Below are 16,922 nucleotides of genomic sequence, written 5' to 3' on the forward strand. Positions count from 1 at the left end.
AATTTAGTTTGGGTCAGTCAAGTGACAAGGTTTCCCCCAAAACACTGCAAAGATGTCTCTGAGTTTAAATGATACATGTATCCCAGCAAGAGTAACTTCCAAAGAACTGTTCTGTATCACAGAGTTCATTTCCCATGTCTCACACAGCTGTCTGAATGGCAGAGTAAGCAGTCACATCATGAACTCCTGCAGGGTAAAAACTCCTTTAGCTCCACCAGTCTCCCTCCTTCAGGTTTATCTGCACCTCTACTGCCTTTCTTGGCACTCTACACTTCAATCCCATCCCATCACAAAGCAAACCAGTTTTCTTTTAAACTCACTGATACTATTTGCCGCTACAGTTTCACTTGGCAACTTATTCCATATGTTCACTACTGAGTGTGAAGCATCTCTGTTGGAATTCTCTGCATTGCTCTTAATTTCCAGAGTTTCTTAATGGATAGATAGTATCTTCTTCTTTGGAACCTCCCCTGGAAAGAACTCACTCCACTTTACCAAGGCCCTTTCATAACTGCAAGCTGCAGTTTAGAAACGGTGTCAAGAAAAATTAAACACCCAGTGGAAGGAAGGAGAGAGTAACACCTGCACCTTCTGAGCTCCACGCTCCCTCCCAGCTCTCCCATAACCCCTGTGTAGTGTTCAACCATATTTACTCCAGATGTGGATCCTGAGACAACATGGAATCCACAGGAGGGCTGGAAAGAGAGCGGCTGCTGCAAACCGACAGTGATACAGCCGGAGGGTTTCCCAGTGATCCAGCCTGACAGCTGACATTTCCAACCCAGGTATGCCAGCTCTGGGAAGATGTTTTGTGCTTACAAAATACTGTGGTTAGTGTCTGTCACACACAACTAATAAGCTTTGTGACTGGTGAAGAGGGTGAAACCTGTTTTGAATAACTTACAAAAATTCATTGCTTCATCTGTAAAATGGGGCTAATGATACTGTGCGCCTTTGTAAATCACATCGAGATCTGTTGCTCCTAAGTGCTACTAATAAACTGGCCCTCTAATAGAAGTGAAACAAAGGGTACTCAGTACAGTCTGGAATACACATTAGGGCGGTCTCTTAAGACTGGAGGTTGCCTACCAAGGGTGCCCTCTGGACCAGGTTTCACTCTATTAATTACATCATCATCATCATCAAGTCTGCCTTGAATGACAATGTTCAGGGTTTTTTTCTGTGTAGCCAGGACGTTTAAGGTCCCTGTATCCCTGTTAACCATCCTTGAATCTTAACTACTTATTTTGATTTGCTTTCTTTCCCGGGGTCAGTAAATCCTGTTTACTGAACGAAGCCATCTGGGCTAACAGCTTCCTGGATTCTCCCATACTAAGAACTGGATTGTACACACCTTTTAAGCAGGCATAAACTCCCACTGATTTCAGAAGACATTGACTGAATAAGCTGAGCAGGACTGTTTTCTAACCACCTTAAGGCTTTTACAGGAAAGCACTCCCCTTATCGTGCACTCCTTGGTTTTGGTACGTTCTCCCAGAATTGTATATTTACATTTATTTACATTATTATTCGTGTTACCGTAGAATCTAGATGCCCCAGAGCTCTATTGTGCTAGGCACTGCACAAACACATATTAATAGACAGCCCTTGCCGTGAAGACCTTACGGTCTAAGCAGACAAGACAGACAAAGGACAGGAGAAAGGAATCATCATCATCCCTACTTTACAGATGGGAAATGGAGGCACAGAGAAATTAAATGACTTGACCAAAGTCACAATGGGAGTCTGTTACAGAGCCAGGCACTGAAACCAAGTCACCTCAGTTCCAGTCCAGTGCCTATACAAAAAGAACTACAAAGCCTTTTAAAGAATAATTTTTAAAAATTTGTGCAAGTCTCCAAATCACTATCACAACACAGTGGTATGGTTAATAATTACAAATACATGTTCATTTTAAAATAAAACATTAGTAAAGCTGTTCTCCCTTTATGTCCCTAACATTTGAGTCCAAGTTTCTGTTTCTCTGCTGAAAACATCAGATGATGTCAGTACCACCTAAACAGAACATATTCCTACACGGTGCTAGGCATTCCCAGATATTTTTATTATTTGTACAGCACCCCAGGTCCTTCACCTAGGTTTTAGGCCCTAGGCAGCATGGCCTTTTACAGACATGGCCTTTGCCGAACGGAAGTTAGAAACCAAGGGCCAAATTTTGCTCTCTTTACTCAGTGGGACTGCAATTGTGAGTGAGATAAGTAAGGCTGGACCCAGATTAGATGTATGATCATACAGATGATGGGAGAGAAGAGAAAGCAAGAAGGGAAAATTGTTCTGACATGTACATGGGAGGTATTTGTTTTGTTCTTTTTAAAGGACAAGAAGAAGTGGACTGTGTCAGGGTGGACTGAAGAGATGGGACCCCTCCTGATGTCAATGGGCCGGAGACCAGAGCCTTTATCTGCACAAGCAGGCTCAATGGGGCCGAAATCTGATGAACAGGGCTGCTCTGCAGGGGAACCAAAGCAGGGAGGCCCCACACAGGTAGGACACACAGAGTGTGTGTTAGAGAAGATCACCATGGTGAATTTCTGTGGTTTCCATTAGAGGGGAAATACAGCCTGGCCAGGACCATGGATTCACTGGGGAGCAGGCACAGCACTTTGCATCAGCTACTTCACCTCAAAATCACTAGTAGTTGTGGTTCTCCTCAAGGCACTATTCTGAGAGTTGTTCCTTGGGCTGAGCTCACAGGGGACCAGATCAAGCAGGTATTAAGTATGTGAGCAGTCCCATTAATGTAAATGGGATTACTCACATGCTGAGATTAGGCATGCATTTAAATACCTTGCTGGACCAGGGGACAGATCAAATTTGCCTTGCATTGATTTGGGATATTTAACATGTATGTTTTAATTGAGATGGGCCTGAACTAAAGTCCCAGGTCCAAACAGCCCTTATGTCTCGGATGTTTGTGATTTGGATCCAAATTTTGCAGCTCTAAAATATTTTCCTTTCCCGTTAATAGTTTCCAGTTTTGGGCTTAACACTAAAGTGTAAAAAGCCTCCCAGCATTTCTCACTATTAGCCAGACCGCAAAGATTTTGGTATCACGTTTGATTTTGGTATCACACTTATAATAGCCTTTGCTAAAACATTTCCAGTACACATATAGTCTTGTAGATGAGCAAGGCCCCAGACTGATCCACGAAGACCCATATTATGCTTAATGTCCTCTAGAGAAATTACTTCTTACAGCCATTTGCTGCTTCTTGAATTTTTTCTTCTTCCAAACAGCCAATAATCAGGACTGTGTGGACAGTATCAAGCATTATAAAATGAATGCAAGTTGCTTGGTGCATAAATTAAGGTTGTTCTCAAGATGCTTTAACTGAGCTGTCTCCTTTAGAATGAATCATCTACTTTATTGTTATTTCTTCGGTGGATTTTCAGCATTTACAGCTGGGAATGCCTCTAATTTTATAATTATACCACCAGGACCTTTTCCACCTGCTCACTTCCAAGGCATGGGACACAGAAGGAGCTAGTTTACTGGAGAAAAAGCGATTACTAAATTGCAAAATCCCTGTGTTAGTTGCACACATGAAACAGAGCATTATTTTGCTTTAAGAGAGGGATCTTCAGCCAGCTGTGCCTACCTGTTGGTGTTATACTCTAAACCCCCAACTTCCTTGCTCGCCTGCAAAAGGTCTAGAATTCCTGCCGAACTTCCACTCTCTTTCTTCACTTTGGAGTTGCGACCTGGCTTTGCCTCTGTGTCAATGTGAAGCGAATCTTCATCTGATGACTCATCACTCTGTCAAAGCAAGTAAAAAGGCTCAAAAAAATGGAAACAAGCTACATTAGTCAGCAAGCTGTCAAATAGTTTTCATCCCTCAAAAACTTGAGGACAGAACTGTTACTTTGCTTTCACTAGAAAAGTTAGGGGCACGGTTTGAACGGGTCTCCTGATGGCTTTGTTGTTATATTATCTTTTCAGAGTCAACTCAATGCTTCTGAGGAGTGCCAGACTTATGGAAGTCCCCTACTTATCTATCATCTAGGCAACAGCAGTGCAAGCTTCCCCATGCTACCTTTCCAATGTGCCTCACTCTTCTTCTGAAGGCATCCCTGCCCCCAAGTTAGAGAGTGTTCTTTCTGCAGGCCTATCCAGTGCTTTGTGTCACTGCTAAGACCACCAAGAAAGGATGCCAATTTCTACTGGTTTTGTATTACGAACATTTGTGCTCTAGCATCTGCACTGAGACAGTCATCTCATTTCACATCAGTTGGGCGGACACATCAAATGGGAATGAGAGCTGGGAGAAATTTTTTCAATCAAACAGTAAATTTGCCAAAAAATGCAGCTTTGGGGCAACCAAAACTATTCATGAATTCAAGCTGAATTCAGCCAATGGTTTGGGGCAAATAAAAAATGAGAATTTTTTTTAAAGTCAAAATGGGTCATTTGTACATTTCATTTTGAAAAAATTCAGTTTCAGTTTGAAATTAAACAATTTTTTTCCAGTTCAAACACTGAACCAAAAAAAATCAATTATTCGTTCAGTTCTAATGGTAACAATTTTGAGTCACTACGGGACTGTAAGCATGAATGAATGTACAGGTGAGAAGTTCTGATTGCCCTTAAATTTCCTTGAGCCATCATGTCTCCCCAAACACAGTTAAAGAAGTCTACACTATTCATGAAATCTGAATGTCTTGGATATATACAGTTTATGTCAACAGTCTACCTTGCTTCTTGCAAGTGATTCAAATCATATAATAGGCATGCAAATTGTCCCCTATTTAACTCTAAGCATGTGCTTAAATGTTATCCTGACTAGGAATGGACCAATGCATCTGCTTAAGAGCTTTCCTGAACTCTGACCATAAACAGTCCCATTGCAGCCAGTGAGAGTGCTCAAGCACTTTAACATTAAGCATGTACCTAAGTGTCTTGCTGCACTGGGGGCATTACAGATGTGAGAGAGACAACAAGGAAAGAAAATTCCTTTTATGTACTCAGTAAATAAAGCCCTTAGTTATCATGTAATAGGCATCATGGGCATCCTGTAATATAAAACACCAACTATGCTAACACGCCTCTCTCATTACTTTAAGATTCACTTGTTGAAAGTACTGTGTAGAAATGGATTAATGCTGATCAGTGCCCAAAGAAAATGAAGAAGTAGTGGAACTCATTTACTGCCAGAGGCAAGGAAAGAGTCCTGGAACAGAGCCCAGGTCCATAGAACAGAGCCAGCAATGTAGTGTCAGTGTGAGCACTGCCGAGCGGGTCCCACTCACCTTCCAGAGAAGGACATGATTCTTCATTTTCTGTCTCCTTCTCTTGTTACCTGCTTATGAAGTTGTCCATCATTCCTGATCATGTCTCTGTTTTGTATTACTTCCCTTTTCCCAGTGAAAGGGAAGGAAAGTGACAACGTTTTGTTCCTGTAAAGTTATTTCCTATTCATTTCTTTGTCTTTTCTTCTCCCCAACCAGCCCTGTCCCTAACCTCCCTGAAAACTTTCCAGCCCCCTAATTTTCCCACAGTCTTCATTTCCCGCAGTGCAGGTACCATGAGTCTGGATAAGGAAGAATGGACAGGACTATCCTTGCAGTCCACTAACTCTGCTTCTTAATTGTCCAGAGGAATTGCTGTGAGTGACACGTCATCTTCCTTCCCCACACAGACCGAGCATGCATCTGCCACAGCTGTGCCAGTCTATCATGAGACAGAGGCCCAACCCTGCCACCACCGGAAGACAACAGGAGTTCCTGGTGTCCTGTGGCAAGATAATTGAGCCATGCACCTCATTTGGGTGGAGAAGTGTCTAACAATAAAATTCTGCAGAATGCTTAACAGGTCCTAGACTCCGTTTACGTTCCCCACGGCAGTGGAAAATATATGAGCAATCAAGCCACAGTAACAACTGACTCCAATCTGCTACAATATATTAATGCAATCCACTGCAGAAACAGCAGGTCACCTCTAGTTAGCGAAATGAATAGACATTACAGTTGGATACAAAGAAATCTACAAGTCTTTAGTACATTAAGGGTCTGATCCTCATTTACAGTAAGGCCCTTTTACACCACTCTGGAAGCATGAAGTGGCTTTAGAGTGGCTGCAAATGTAATTCAATGACTATTTCGTTGAGGCTACTCAATACTCACATGTGTTTAGGTGGATCAAGGTCAGAGGACTCAGCACCCCATAGGATCAAGCCCTTAATGTATTTCTAAATGTGTGTAATGGCACACAGATACAACAGGGAAAGATACGATAATAATAGAATACCTTATACAATACTGATTCCACCTTTGGCTTCTTAACTGGTGTGTGTTGTAGCGTTTCTTTTTTATCTGATAAAACTGAAAAAAAAACAACAGTTAAAGTTGAGACAGACCTTTCACTAACTCCAGAAACAATCTGTACAGCCTCAGAATACAATTTAAGTCCATTGTATTTATTTTAAATCTTGTGCTGCAAGTAATCTATACATGTTCTTTATTTATTGTAAAACTTACAATAACTTTAAAAAGTAGTTCTGAAGAATTGGATACAAAATTAATTGCACAGATATAGACAAAACAGGAAGAAGTCTTACAAGGTAAATCTCTCTTCGTAGTGTTTTTCTTTCTTCTAATTGGAAATTCATCAATTTTCAGTTCGCCATCATCTGATACATACTCATATTCATCTCGCACAGGTTTTGTTTTATCTTCTTTAAAATTTTGCAGCGACCCAAACACACCAGGATTCAACTGGGTTTTGACTCCCTTGGAACTATAGAGACAAATATTATAAAATCCGAAATGATAACATTTTCGCATGGAAAATGTATCAAGAAGACACACAGCCACATATCAAGGTAACATTGCTTATACATGTAGGGAATCAGAGCATGGCAGTTTTAAAGATAGAGTGGTAGTTCACATTGGTTTGCATGTGTATTGTTTTGCACAGGTTTCACAGGACCAGATCCTCAACTAGTGCAAATCGGAGTTGCTCCACTGACTTCAAATGAGCACTACGTTGAACTTTTGTTGGTTTGTCAATTGAGCTTTATTGGTTTCTACCTGCTAAGGATCTAGACCATAATACAATCAATATATATGCAATACCCACATACTACATGAAATCCTTGCATTCCATTTTTAGTTGATTTATGTAGAATGTGCCCAGCCTCATCCCCAGGGAGATGTACATACTGTATAAAATAAAAACTCAAACTGACAAGAAGTCAACTCAGAAAAATGTCCCTCCAGCCTGCAATTAAAGTTTAGTCCAGTTGAGACACCAACCTTAAGCATCTGCCAGAGTGAACAGATAAACCTTTCAAATTGCCATTATGGCCAATAAATTTGGGCTTTGTCAGATCAAATTCTAGAGATGAGCGTGCTCTGCCTGGATTGGGAATAGAGCAACTAACAAGCACTCCGATGTGGTCTCCATTAGCATGTGTGCCAGTTTCTTTCAGCTGTTGAGATGGAGATGGTGGTCTCTAGGGCAGGAGCAAGACAAGCACTTCCTCATAATCGATAAATGTTGATGGAGCCAGTGGGAGTTGCAGGTGGCCAGGACTGCTCAGGATTTGACTCATTGACCACAATGGAATTTTTCTCCAGTACTGATGCCAATAGAACAGTAGCAGCCAGAACACCTGGTTGAGTGTCCCAACCACACCTACCACTGACTCATTCTCATTTCAATCAATAGGCCTGCATTAAAATGAACTGTTGAGGAGGACGAGACAAAAGAGGAAAAGAAAGGGAGATGAGGAGGACAAAGCAAGAGGAGAGAAGAAGAGAAGGGCACCTAGTCAACTACAAGTGGCACACAGGGATAGATCACAGTGCAGACTCAGGCAGAACGTGTCCCTATAAGGAGCATATACAATGTGTTCGGAAACACATCCAGAAGGCCAGAATAGCTCCAGTGAAATTCTGCACTGACTACCAGTTCATGTATTTTTTTTAGATGTATATTATTTACTCAGTGATCCAGGTCTCATTTAATCAGGTAAATATTAAAACCATGCCAGAAAATAGGGGATTTTTTCTTTTATGACTGAGAAAAGTGGGACTAAAAAAAGCATTAATGAAAAAATACTGGTGTTTTAGCCTAGGGCAAGTTTTTACATCTAAGATATAAACTACCAGTAATAGAGATTTATAACTGACACATTCTAACTAGAGAACCAATGTAAAATAATACACACACAAAATAATCTGAACTGCTACTATCTCTGTAAAACCACTAACAGGGATCTGATTTCATAACTAAGAAATATTTTAAGTATTACTTACGGTACTTAAAAATAATAAAAACATAAGCACAATTTTTACTTTTGAACCTGAGGACAAGTTTGTCACCTCCCTGTCTAACCCCCCCCATCCATATAGTATATTTATCCTTTATAATTCAATGTGTATTGCCATATTTTTACTTACCCGAGCAGTTTCTTGTTAGAGAAAGAAAATGTAAATTTATTGTCCTTATTTCCTGATAACGGTGTCTTTTCCAATTTGTGTTCCTCTTCCATTTTTAGTAATGAATCTGGTTTACTGTTCTGCAAATCATGAAAACAGCAACAAAACTAGGTTAATATGTCACCAATATATTTTAGATTTCTAAGCAAATTCTGGTATTTATTACTAAATAATTAGGATACACAGAATGTGTATGCATATGCTCACACACAGAAATGTAGATATATAAATGGTTTAGTTTTCACCTCAGTTAGGCCCAATTCAGGAAAGCATCCCTGTTGAGGATAGCACTTAAGTACACATTTAACTTTAAACTTATGCTTAAGTCCCTTTGAAGACAATGGTTGCTAAGCATATGCCTAAAAATGAGCATGTGCTTAAGTGCTATCCTAAATGGGGATGGTCTTAAGCATGAGCTTAAGTGCATTCCAGAATCAGGCCTTTACCCAGGTGTTCTTCCCAATGAAGTCTATCAGAACTGTACCCATACAACTAAGGGCAAAACTAAGCACTGGGTCACCTTCTCTCCTTTCTTCTTCCCTTCTCCCTTGACTTTTGGAGTTTTGGGCGGTTTGGGGGTTTTCACAGCTTTTGGAGGCTTTTGTTTCGGAACTTTTTCTACAGGTGGTGGAGGGGGAGTCACTGATACAGGTGATGGTACTTCCTGCTTCTCCACGGGACAGATTTCCTCTACTTTCACGCTGGCGCTCATTTCTTCTTGCAAAGAAGTACATGCTTAAATTTTCAACATTTCCTTGGTTTCATTTTTTGGGAAGTGGTTTTAACCACACCTTGACATGTGAAAAATCCAACGTATGTACTTGTTCCCCCTTACTAATATTTTGCAGACTAATAGCAGTAGAGGATGTTAAGGAACCAAAGCCATCACAGTCAAGTTCATCTCATTGCACCAGTTCTATTAATCCAAACAGTTCCTTGGGATTACCCACTGGCAGAAGCTGTCTTTGTGGCAGAATGATATTGGCCTCCATTGTCAATATTTTGAACTTGTTGCATAGAAGAAACTTGGAAACTGGGATCTGCCTGGATCCAGTGAGTCAAGAGCAACAGGGAACAATCCTTATTTTGACTCCCTCAAGCAGCAAATCTCTCTCCGAGACCTGCTCACTTAGAGAATGCACTTTCCCGTCACACATCTAACAACTTAGCAGTTACAGGCACTCTTTTTAAAAAGGATGGGATACGATAATACTTCCTTTTCCCTCTGGAAGGGATTTGCCCCTTAATCTACAGTAGAAGCAATAATTATTACATTACATGTTTTATATTTCTGGATTTAACATCAAATCAGTTAGAATTTTGTTTTGTTTTTTAAATACAACCCTTGCTCTCTTCTAAACTGTATGGGCACTATGCTCAACTGGTGTCTATTAAAATACATTACCACCACCAGTCAGCATCTGGTGATCTGGCTCAACCAGAGTAGCTTCTTTGCTGATAATAGGAAGATATAGTTATTCTCTCGTTTTTATGTATTTTTGGCAGGCATGTGTGTGTTAGGGATGGCAGGGGGTAAGTAAACCACAGTTTTGTTTCATTTTAAGGAATGATTAATCCTTTCTCATAAGAAGTCTGCAGAATAATCTGAAATTAAGACTGCAGCTATTACGGAATGAATGCTATGGATTACATTCTTTGTATTGCTCCAAAATAGTCTGGAGTAAGATTATTGCACTCCAGGAGTGAATTCAACCGACATTATGTATCTCAGGAGCCTGTCTCAATAAGGCAAACTTTTAAACGTATAGGGTCTGATCTGGATCTCTCTCACTCTGGTTTGACACCATTGTGAGTCTACTGATTTCACTGGAGTTACCGCAGATTTAAACTGGTGTAATTCAGATCAGAATCATGACTTCAGAGTAGAGGCAGGATTATTCAGTGCTGTCTACAATTATTGTCTGACTGAAAATCTTTCTTTAATTTTCCATAATTATTCTAATGTCATTCCATAATTTTGGAGGGGCCTGATTCTCTGTGTGCTTACACCTGTGTAAATCAAGAGCAACACCAAAGCACTCAGTGGAGTTACACTTTGTGAAACCAATGAGCAAATCTGGGATTAGGCCCTATATTTGCACATTGTTTGTACTATACTCTGCTAGAAGATACACTGCTTCTTCCCCAATTTCTAGTGTTTCCCATTGCTGTGTGCTACTGTACTGCAGGGTGGCAGCATAAGTTAACAACAGACTTTACCTTATATTTCCATTTGGCTTCCGTTTTGCTCTTATTGTGCTCTCGAATTTCAAATTTCTCCACCTCATTTTGCTTATTAACAACTTCCTTATTGGGAACACTTAAAACATTCTTTGCAGCCTGTAAAAAAATCACCACATACTCCTAAGCAGGAAGGAGATGAGCTCCAATTTTCCCAAGTTAATTATCTCCCCCTTTATAAATATATCGCTGAATCGCCTGGAAGACAGAAATATTTTACACACACACAAAAAAATCACACTGACTGATTCTTTTTCACATAATAGCTGGAGATTCAATCAAATATTAATGCTCAGAGAAATCAGAAAATTAGTTTTGTTTCTCCCTTGCCACGGTCACTATAAAGAATGCTTTCATCTCCTACCTGTTGCTTCATAGGCAAGTTTCACAAACTGCATACAAACTACTTTTTTAAAAGCCTTAATATTATTTCTTGTAGAACCAAATTTAAACAGTTAAATGTAATGGGTGGCAACCTGGTTCCATTGCAAAACTCTCAATACATCAATGGAACCAGGATTTCAACCACTGTGTTTTAATTTTTCCTGCTTAAGACACCTGAATGTAAGTCTTACTTCATGCTACTGAAAAACTATTGAGAGTAGTTAGAACAATGTGACGCACCTTCCCCTTCTTTGGCGTTTCAATTTTTGTTAAAGCCTCTTTCGTGTGCGCCTCCAGCAGGTCCAGATTTGGAATGGCGGGTGGCGGGCTTTCCTTCACCTTCTTTCCTTTCTTCTTCCCTTCTCCCTTGACTTTTGGAGTTTTGGGTGGTTTGGGAGGTTTGGGGGGCTTGGGTGGTTTAGGGGGCTTGGGGGTTTTCACAGCTTTTGGAGTCTTTTTTTTCGGAACTTTTTCTACAGGTGGTGGAGGGGGAGTCACTGGTACAGGCGATGGCACTTCCTGCTTCTCCACAGGACAGATTTCCTCTACTTTCATGCTGGCACTCACTTCTGTTTTGTTGACTTTGAAAGCATTCTGTAGTTTGGCAGAGCATAGAAATACATTCAGTTCCAACTTCAAGACAGTTAGCTATTCTGCAGCATCTCCCCTTCCTCATGGGAAATAAAACCCCAACACCTTCTTATAAAGATAAGGATGCTCATGCCCAGGCTGGACAGGAAACATAGGGGAATCATCAGGGATCCTACGGCTTTCTAGCATGCTCCTGCACTGTTCCCTCCCAGCTGCCAGTGCAGGGGGTGTGGCCAGGTAAAAGGGCTGAGGCTGGGGTTCCCTTACAATCAATTGATCCCCACATCCCAGAGCAATCCCTGGGAGTTGCTGACAGCCAGCACAGATTACAGGTGCTTCAGTCTCCACCAGAGGCTGGACTGGTACTCGGGGGACTCAGGAATCGTAGCACAAAGGTGCCATTAACAAAAAATGCACCACACTAAGGACTCCGGTGGGGTGATCCGCAGCCACTCTGGATAAACATACTAATTATCAGGCTTATTTGTAAAGCTGCACTTGATTTTCTAAAGTATCGGGATGCTTGTCCCATACAAGACTATACTTCCATAAGCAGAAAGGCTGGTTTCATATCAAAGAAGCTAATATTAATTAACTGCACCTTAAGATGCAGAGAGTCAATATTTCCTTAGTTTGGTCTCTGGGTTTTATTTTTCCTTTTCTTTTATCCAGAGAATTCCAATATGGAAAAAAAAAACTTGTGAAATTAGACTGTCTTGTGTTTAAAATGCAAATCAGACATAACAGAATACATTTCAAATTAATTCAGATGCGATAAATGCAGCAGAACCATGTTTCACACCCCCGGGTAAAATAAGCAGTAAAAAGTTGCACAATTAAAATTAGCACCTTCTGACTAATTAAAAAGAAATTATTTTCTGCTTAAATTGCCATTCTGATTTTACATAAAAAGGCATAAAAGGAAGAGCTAGATTTCAGTGTCGGTGACTTAAGGCGAGGGTAGGAAAGAGATGGAGCAAACTAAATGTCAGTCTCAAAACACGACAGAGCATAATAGTGCATCTGTGATTAAATATATGGGGCTATCTATTACTCTCGATCCACTGTAGGACTCCCACCAGTATCAATGGGTAGTGAGCATGTGTGTTAAGAGGCATACTGTATATGGCCTATAGGTTTAGGTGCCACGTTGTTATTATTATTATTATTATTAATTAATCTTGTTTATTCCAGGAGTGGCTAGGGAGCAGCTGAGCTAGGCACTGTACAATCAAAGTAGCAGTAAACAGGCCCTGCCTCGAAGAGCTTACAATCTTAACAGAGAGTGCAGGTGAAGGTATGGGCAGGGGTGTAACATACGAGCAAAGTGATCAATAGGATGGTGGCAAACATCACGTGAGGTCCATTATTGGGGGGGGGGGGCTGGAGTGAGTTAGGTGGGGATTAGCTAAAGAGAACGTGAAGGGAGCGGGGTGAACAGGACAGAGCAGATGCTAAGAGGAAGGGGAAGAAAGAGGAGGAGGAGGAGCAGATGTGGACTGAGGCTGAAGAAGAGATGGTGAGGCAGGGTAAAAGGGGGGTTGGAGCAAACAGCCAATCAGCACAGGAGATAGAATGCTTTAACAACATCACTGTTCCTAAATTTCCCATTAATTATCCTGTAATGAGAAAGGGATTCACTTATTTCAATAATCTTGCAGTTTATGCTGCAGTTTACGAAAAATGCGTGATGTAGTTAATATTATGGAAAGAACACAAACCTCACTTAATCTTATTTCTTTGGCAAGGTCTTTGATAAGTTGTGCTGGTTTAAAATGTTCCGGGAGTTCGTCCTCATGGTCGGCTAGAGCCTAAAACAAAACACAGCCACCGTGCTGTTTCCACATCCTTAATATTCTTCTCACACACAATCAAAAGACTTGTCAACTGACCCATCTATATTTTTTTCTATTTGTTCAAATCTAGTAACACAAACAACATTAGATGATTCTGTTCAACTAAGAGACAAATATGTTTTTACTCTGTCAGTGTGTTCTCTCAGCTCCCTAAGGATAACTACTTATAAAATCAATAGTTCTTTTCAGACCGTGTGTGTGATTTTACAGCTGTAGCACTTCCTTGCTTTCCTCCCCCTGTGCCTTCTTTTGAAAAGTTCATTTCCTACAGCTTCACCCAAAAGACAGGGTAGAGAACATCCCAGAAGAGTATCTTAATTGAGGATAATAGGTGAGTCCCTTGCTGCCAGAGTGGGTTGGTAGCTAATGAAATTTGCACTCGCATGCCATGTTATAACATCCCAAGCTCTGGTGCCAATAACTGCACCAGACCACTATAAATTATTACTTGTTTGCACATTTTTTATCCCATTTCACATCTGCTTACCAGGTTGACCAGCGGTTATCAATCAGGGGTACACCTACCCCTGGTGATACTGGGGGTACTCAACTCATCTAGATCAGTGTTTCTCAACTTGGGGGTTGCAGCCCCGGGGAGGTCACGGGACAGGTTCAGAGGGATCGCAAGTGCAGGGCCGACATTCAGGGGTGGCAAACAGGGCAATTCCCAGGCCCATGCACCACAGGGGGCCCCGCAAAACTAAGTGCCATGATTCAGCCCTGCTGCCTGGGACTCAGGTTTCAGACAAGGCTGGCAAGTAAAAACCAGGCTCCGGTCTCACGCTGAAATGTAAGTACAATATTTATATTCCAATCGATTTATTTTATACTTATATGGTAAAAAATGAGAAAGTCAGCAATTTCTCAGTAACAGTGAGCTGTGACACTTCTGTATTTTTAGGTCTGATTTTGTAAGCAAATCGTTTTTAAGTGAGATGAAATCTGGGGGTACACAAGATAAATCAGCTTCCTGGAAGGGGTACAGTAGTTTGGAAAGGTTGAGAGCCACTGAGGTAGACAAATAAATAGGGTGACAGCGAGGAGAGGACTTCCAAACCAAAGTCCGCTCTGACACCCAGAGGACATGGACTGCAGGATTCTAAGGACCAAAGTTTGAAATCAGCATTAACCAGTCCTCCATTGCTGTCGGTTGATTGCATCAAATAAGGCACAGACATCTAATTGATCTAAACTCTATGTACAAACTTGTGCCCTCCGCTGCTCATGCCCTACTAAAACAGAGCCCAGTGTCTGAAAATCTGACCCTACATCTGTCAATCCCTGCTGCAGGTTCCCTAATTGTGACCCTACAAGTATGTTGTGACGTACTTGGAAACTCAGCAGCTAATCTTAGGAGACATAGAACAAGTAAATCAATTCTATGAAGGAACAATTATGAAATGGTTACACCTTATATTAAGGTTCCAAATAGCTCATAAAGGATAAATCAATGAGTGAATGACAGCTTCATAAATTAATGAATTGTTATGGAATCCAACAGATCAAAGGGTGGCTTATTACCCTGGCTTAAAACCATTAATAACATCTATTGATATACTTATAACCACCTATACCAAGATACTACTCATGGCTGTGACATGCTTATGACATCAATTCATCATTCATTAACCCTTTAGAAACTATTTACAAATGGAAACCATATTAAGTGTGACCCATGAAATCATAACTGAACTTTAATGAGTCGCAGCAATATAAGTGAGGTGGAGTTGCTCTGACAATATACATTCCTGATTACAATTCCTGTTGCTTTTCTTAGGTAAGAGCAAGAAGCCAAAGCAGAAGAAAACAAAAACTGACTGGAGCTAGAAATGCCATCTCTCTGGATTGACCCGCTCCCTTCTCCTTTCAAGTTTGCATCTCTCTAAGTGTTTGTCCTTGTGGGCACCACCAGAACCTGGGCACAGCCTTCTCTCTCTCAGAAGAGGAGTGCCCTGCCCCCTGAAGTTCCCAACAGTTGAGAGGACTTCCACAGGCAGATGGGATCATTTGTAGTAGCCTCTTCAGAGACATTTGTAACTTCAATACAAGTGTCTATATTGCCAGAAGGCACCATTCATTCATAATCTCTCCTCTTGACAAGTTTGCAGCGTGGTAAATATCTTTAACTCCTACACTAAAAGAAGGTAGGTGTCAGGCCAGGTGTTTAGCTGGTGTAAATGAGAGTAGCACCATTGACTTCAATGGAGCTGCTCTGATTTCCGCCAACCAAGAAAAGATGTCAAATAGTGTTCACATCGATGTATTTCTGACACTATCCTCGGGGGCTACACCAAGAAAAAAAATGCATAAAATTCAAAACCAAAAGGAATTAGACTGAGTAAAAGAAGAAAACAGTGATTACTGGGATCACTCATAACGGGGCTCCCCTTTACAAAAGGTGTCCCTTAGAAACTAAGGGTCAGAGGACTGGTGATGGAATATGATGCCTTTTTCCTCTATATACAGTTCAACTATATACCTGGTCAGTAGTTTATGAAAGTTATCTCCATTTGACATTTGTTGGATGGCCTATGAGCAATGACTGGTGGTCTTAGCTCTGCTCAGCAGACTTCATCGCAACACCATCAGCAGAACTGACGCACAGTTGGCAGACTCATCAGAAAAGCCAAGGGCTGAATGGGCATGAAGACTGAACTAGCCTTGTACCTCTGCAAGTGGTTCCACTCAATCAGGGCTGAGCTATACTGGATGAGCAGACCATACCATTTGAGGAAACTTGCAGTGCTAATGCTTCTATTGCTGCTGTTTTGTGATTAGACAGAGGAATTCTACCTCCTCACTAAAGCTCCTATCCTCTCACTGAACACTGGGGTAAATCAAGAGTAACTTCACATAGGTCATTTGAGCTACAACTAGTGTATCTGAGAGGAGATTCAGGCCTGCAAGATCTCAAATCTTTTGAAGTCGTCTCTAGCTCTAAGGCGTACAGCTTGTTGCCAATTCATCCTGGTTTTCAAGAAGTAGGGACAACTTCCCCTTTTCTGCACATACACCGCTACCTTGATATAACGCCACCTGATATAACATGAATTTGGATATAACACAGTAAAGCAGTGCTCCGGGGGGGGGTGGGTGCACACTCCGGTGGATCAAAGCAAGTTCAATATGACACAGTTTCACCTACAACACGATAAGATTTTTTGGCTCCCAAGGACAGCATTATATCGAGGTAGAGGTGTAATTATATGCCTGACTTTTTTGTACCTCAGGGTACTGCTCTGCTAATAATATGAGCCCCTATCTCCAAGAAACTAGGATTACTGATTTTGCTACATGGACGCTATTTTTGTTATTCAGTCCTCTTCTTTGTTCTTGCTACAACACAAACCAATGAAACAGAATTTTTTTTTTTTAAAAAAAAAAAGACAT

The 16,922-nt window shown here is 41.0% G+C and overlaps 1 protein-coding gene and 1 long non-coding RNA gene across 3 annotated transcripts in view; one reads left to right on the top strand and one right to left on the bottom strand.

Annotated features, from left to right (window-relative positions):
* Positions 1–16,922, bottom strand: part of PHF2 (PHD finger protein 2) — a 148,225-nt gene that overhangs the window by 21,095 nt on the left and 110,208 nt on the right. The window contains 7 exon segments of the mRNA XM_032799599.2: positions 3,621–3,778; positions 6,266–6,339; positions 6,576–6,754; positions 8,422–8,540; positions 10,681–10,800; positions 11,326–11,679; positions 13,398–13,487. Coding sequence (XP_032655490.1) covers positions 3,621–3,778; positions 6,266–6,339; positions 6,576–6,754; positions 8,422–8,540; positions 10,681–10,800; positions 11,326–11,679; positions 13,398–13,487 — 1,094 coding nt within the window.
* Positions 1,280–16,897, top strand: LOC116836142 (uncharacterized). 2 transcript variants are annotated; one of them, XR_012657133.1, is made up of 4 exons: positions 1,280–1,484; positions 2,338–2,505; positions 13,804–13,863; positions 15,310–16,897. It is a non-coding gene; the product is annotated as an uncharacterized LOC116836142 (long non-coding RNA). The 2 variants fall into 2 exon arrangements; XR_012657132.1 differs by lacking the exon at positions 1,280–1,484 and having other exon boundaries at positions 2,236–2,505.

This window comes from Chelonoidis abingdonii, chromosome 17 (genome assembly GCF_003597395.2).
Source record: "Chelonoidis abingdonii isolate Lonesome George chromosome 17, CheloAbing_2.0, whole genome shotgun sequence".
In the NCBI taxonomy this organism is placed as follows: domain Eukaryota; kingdom Metazoa; phylum Chordata; order Testudines; family Testudinidae; genus Chelonoidis; species Chelonoidis abingdonii.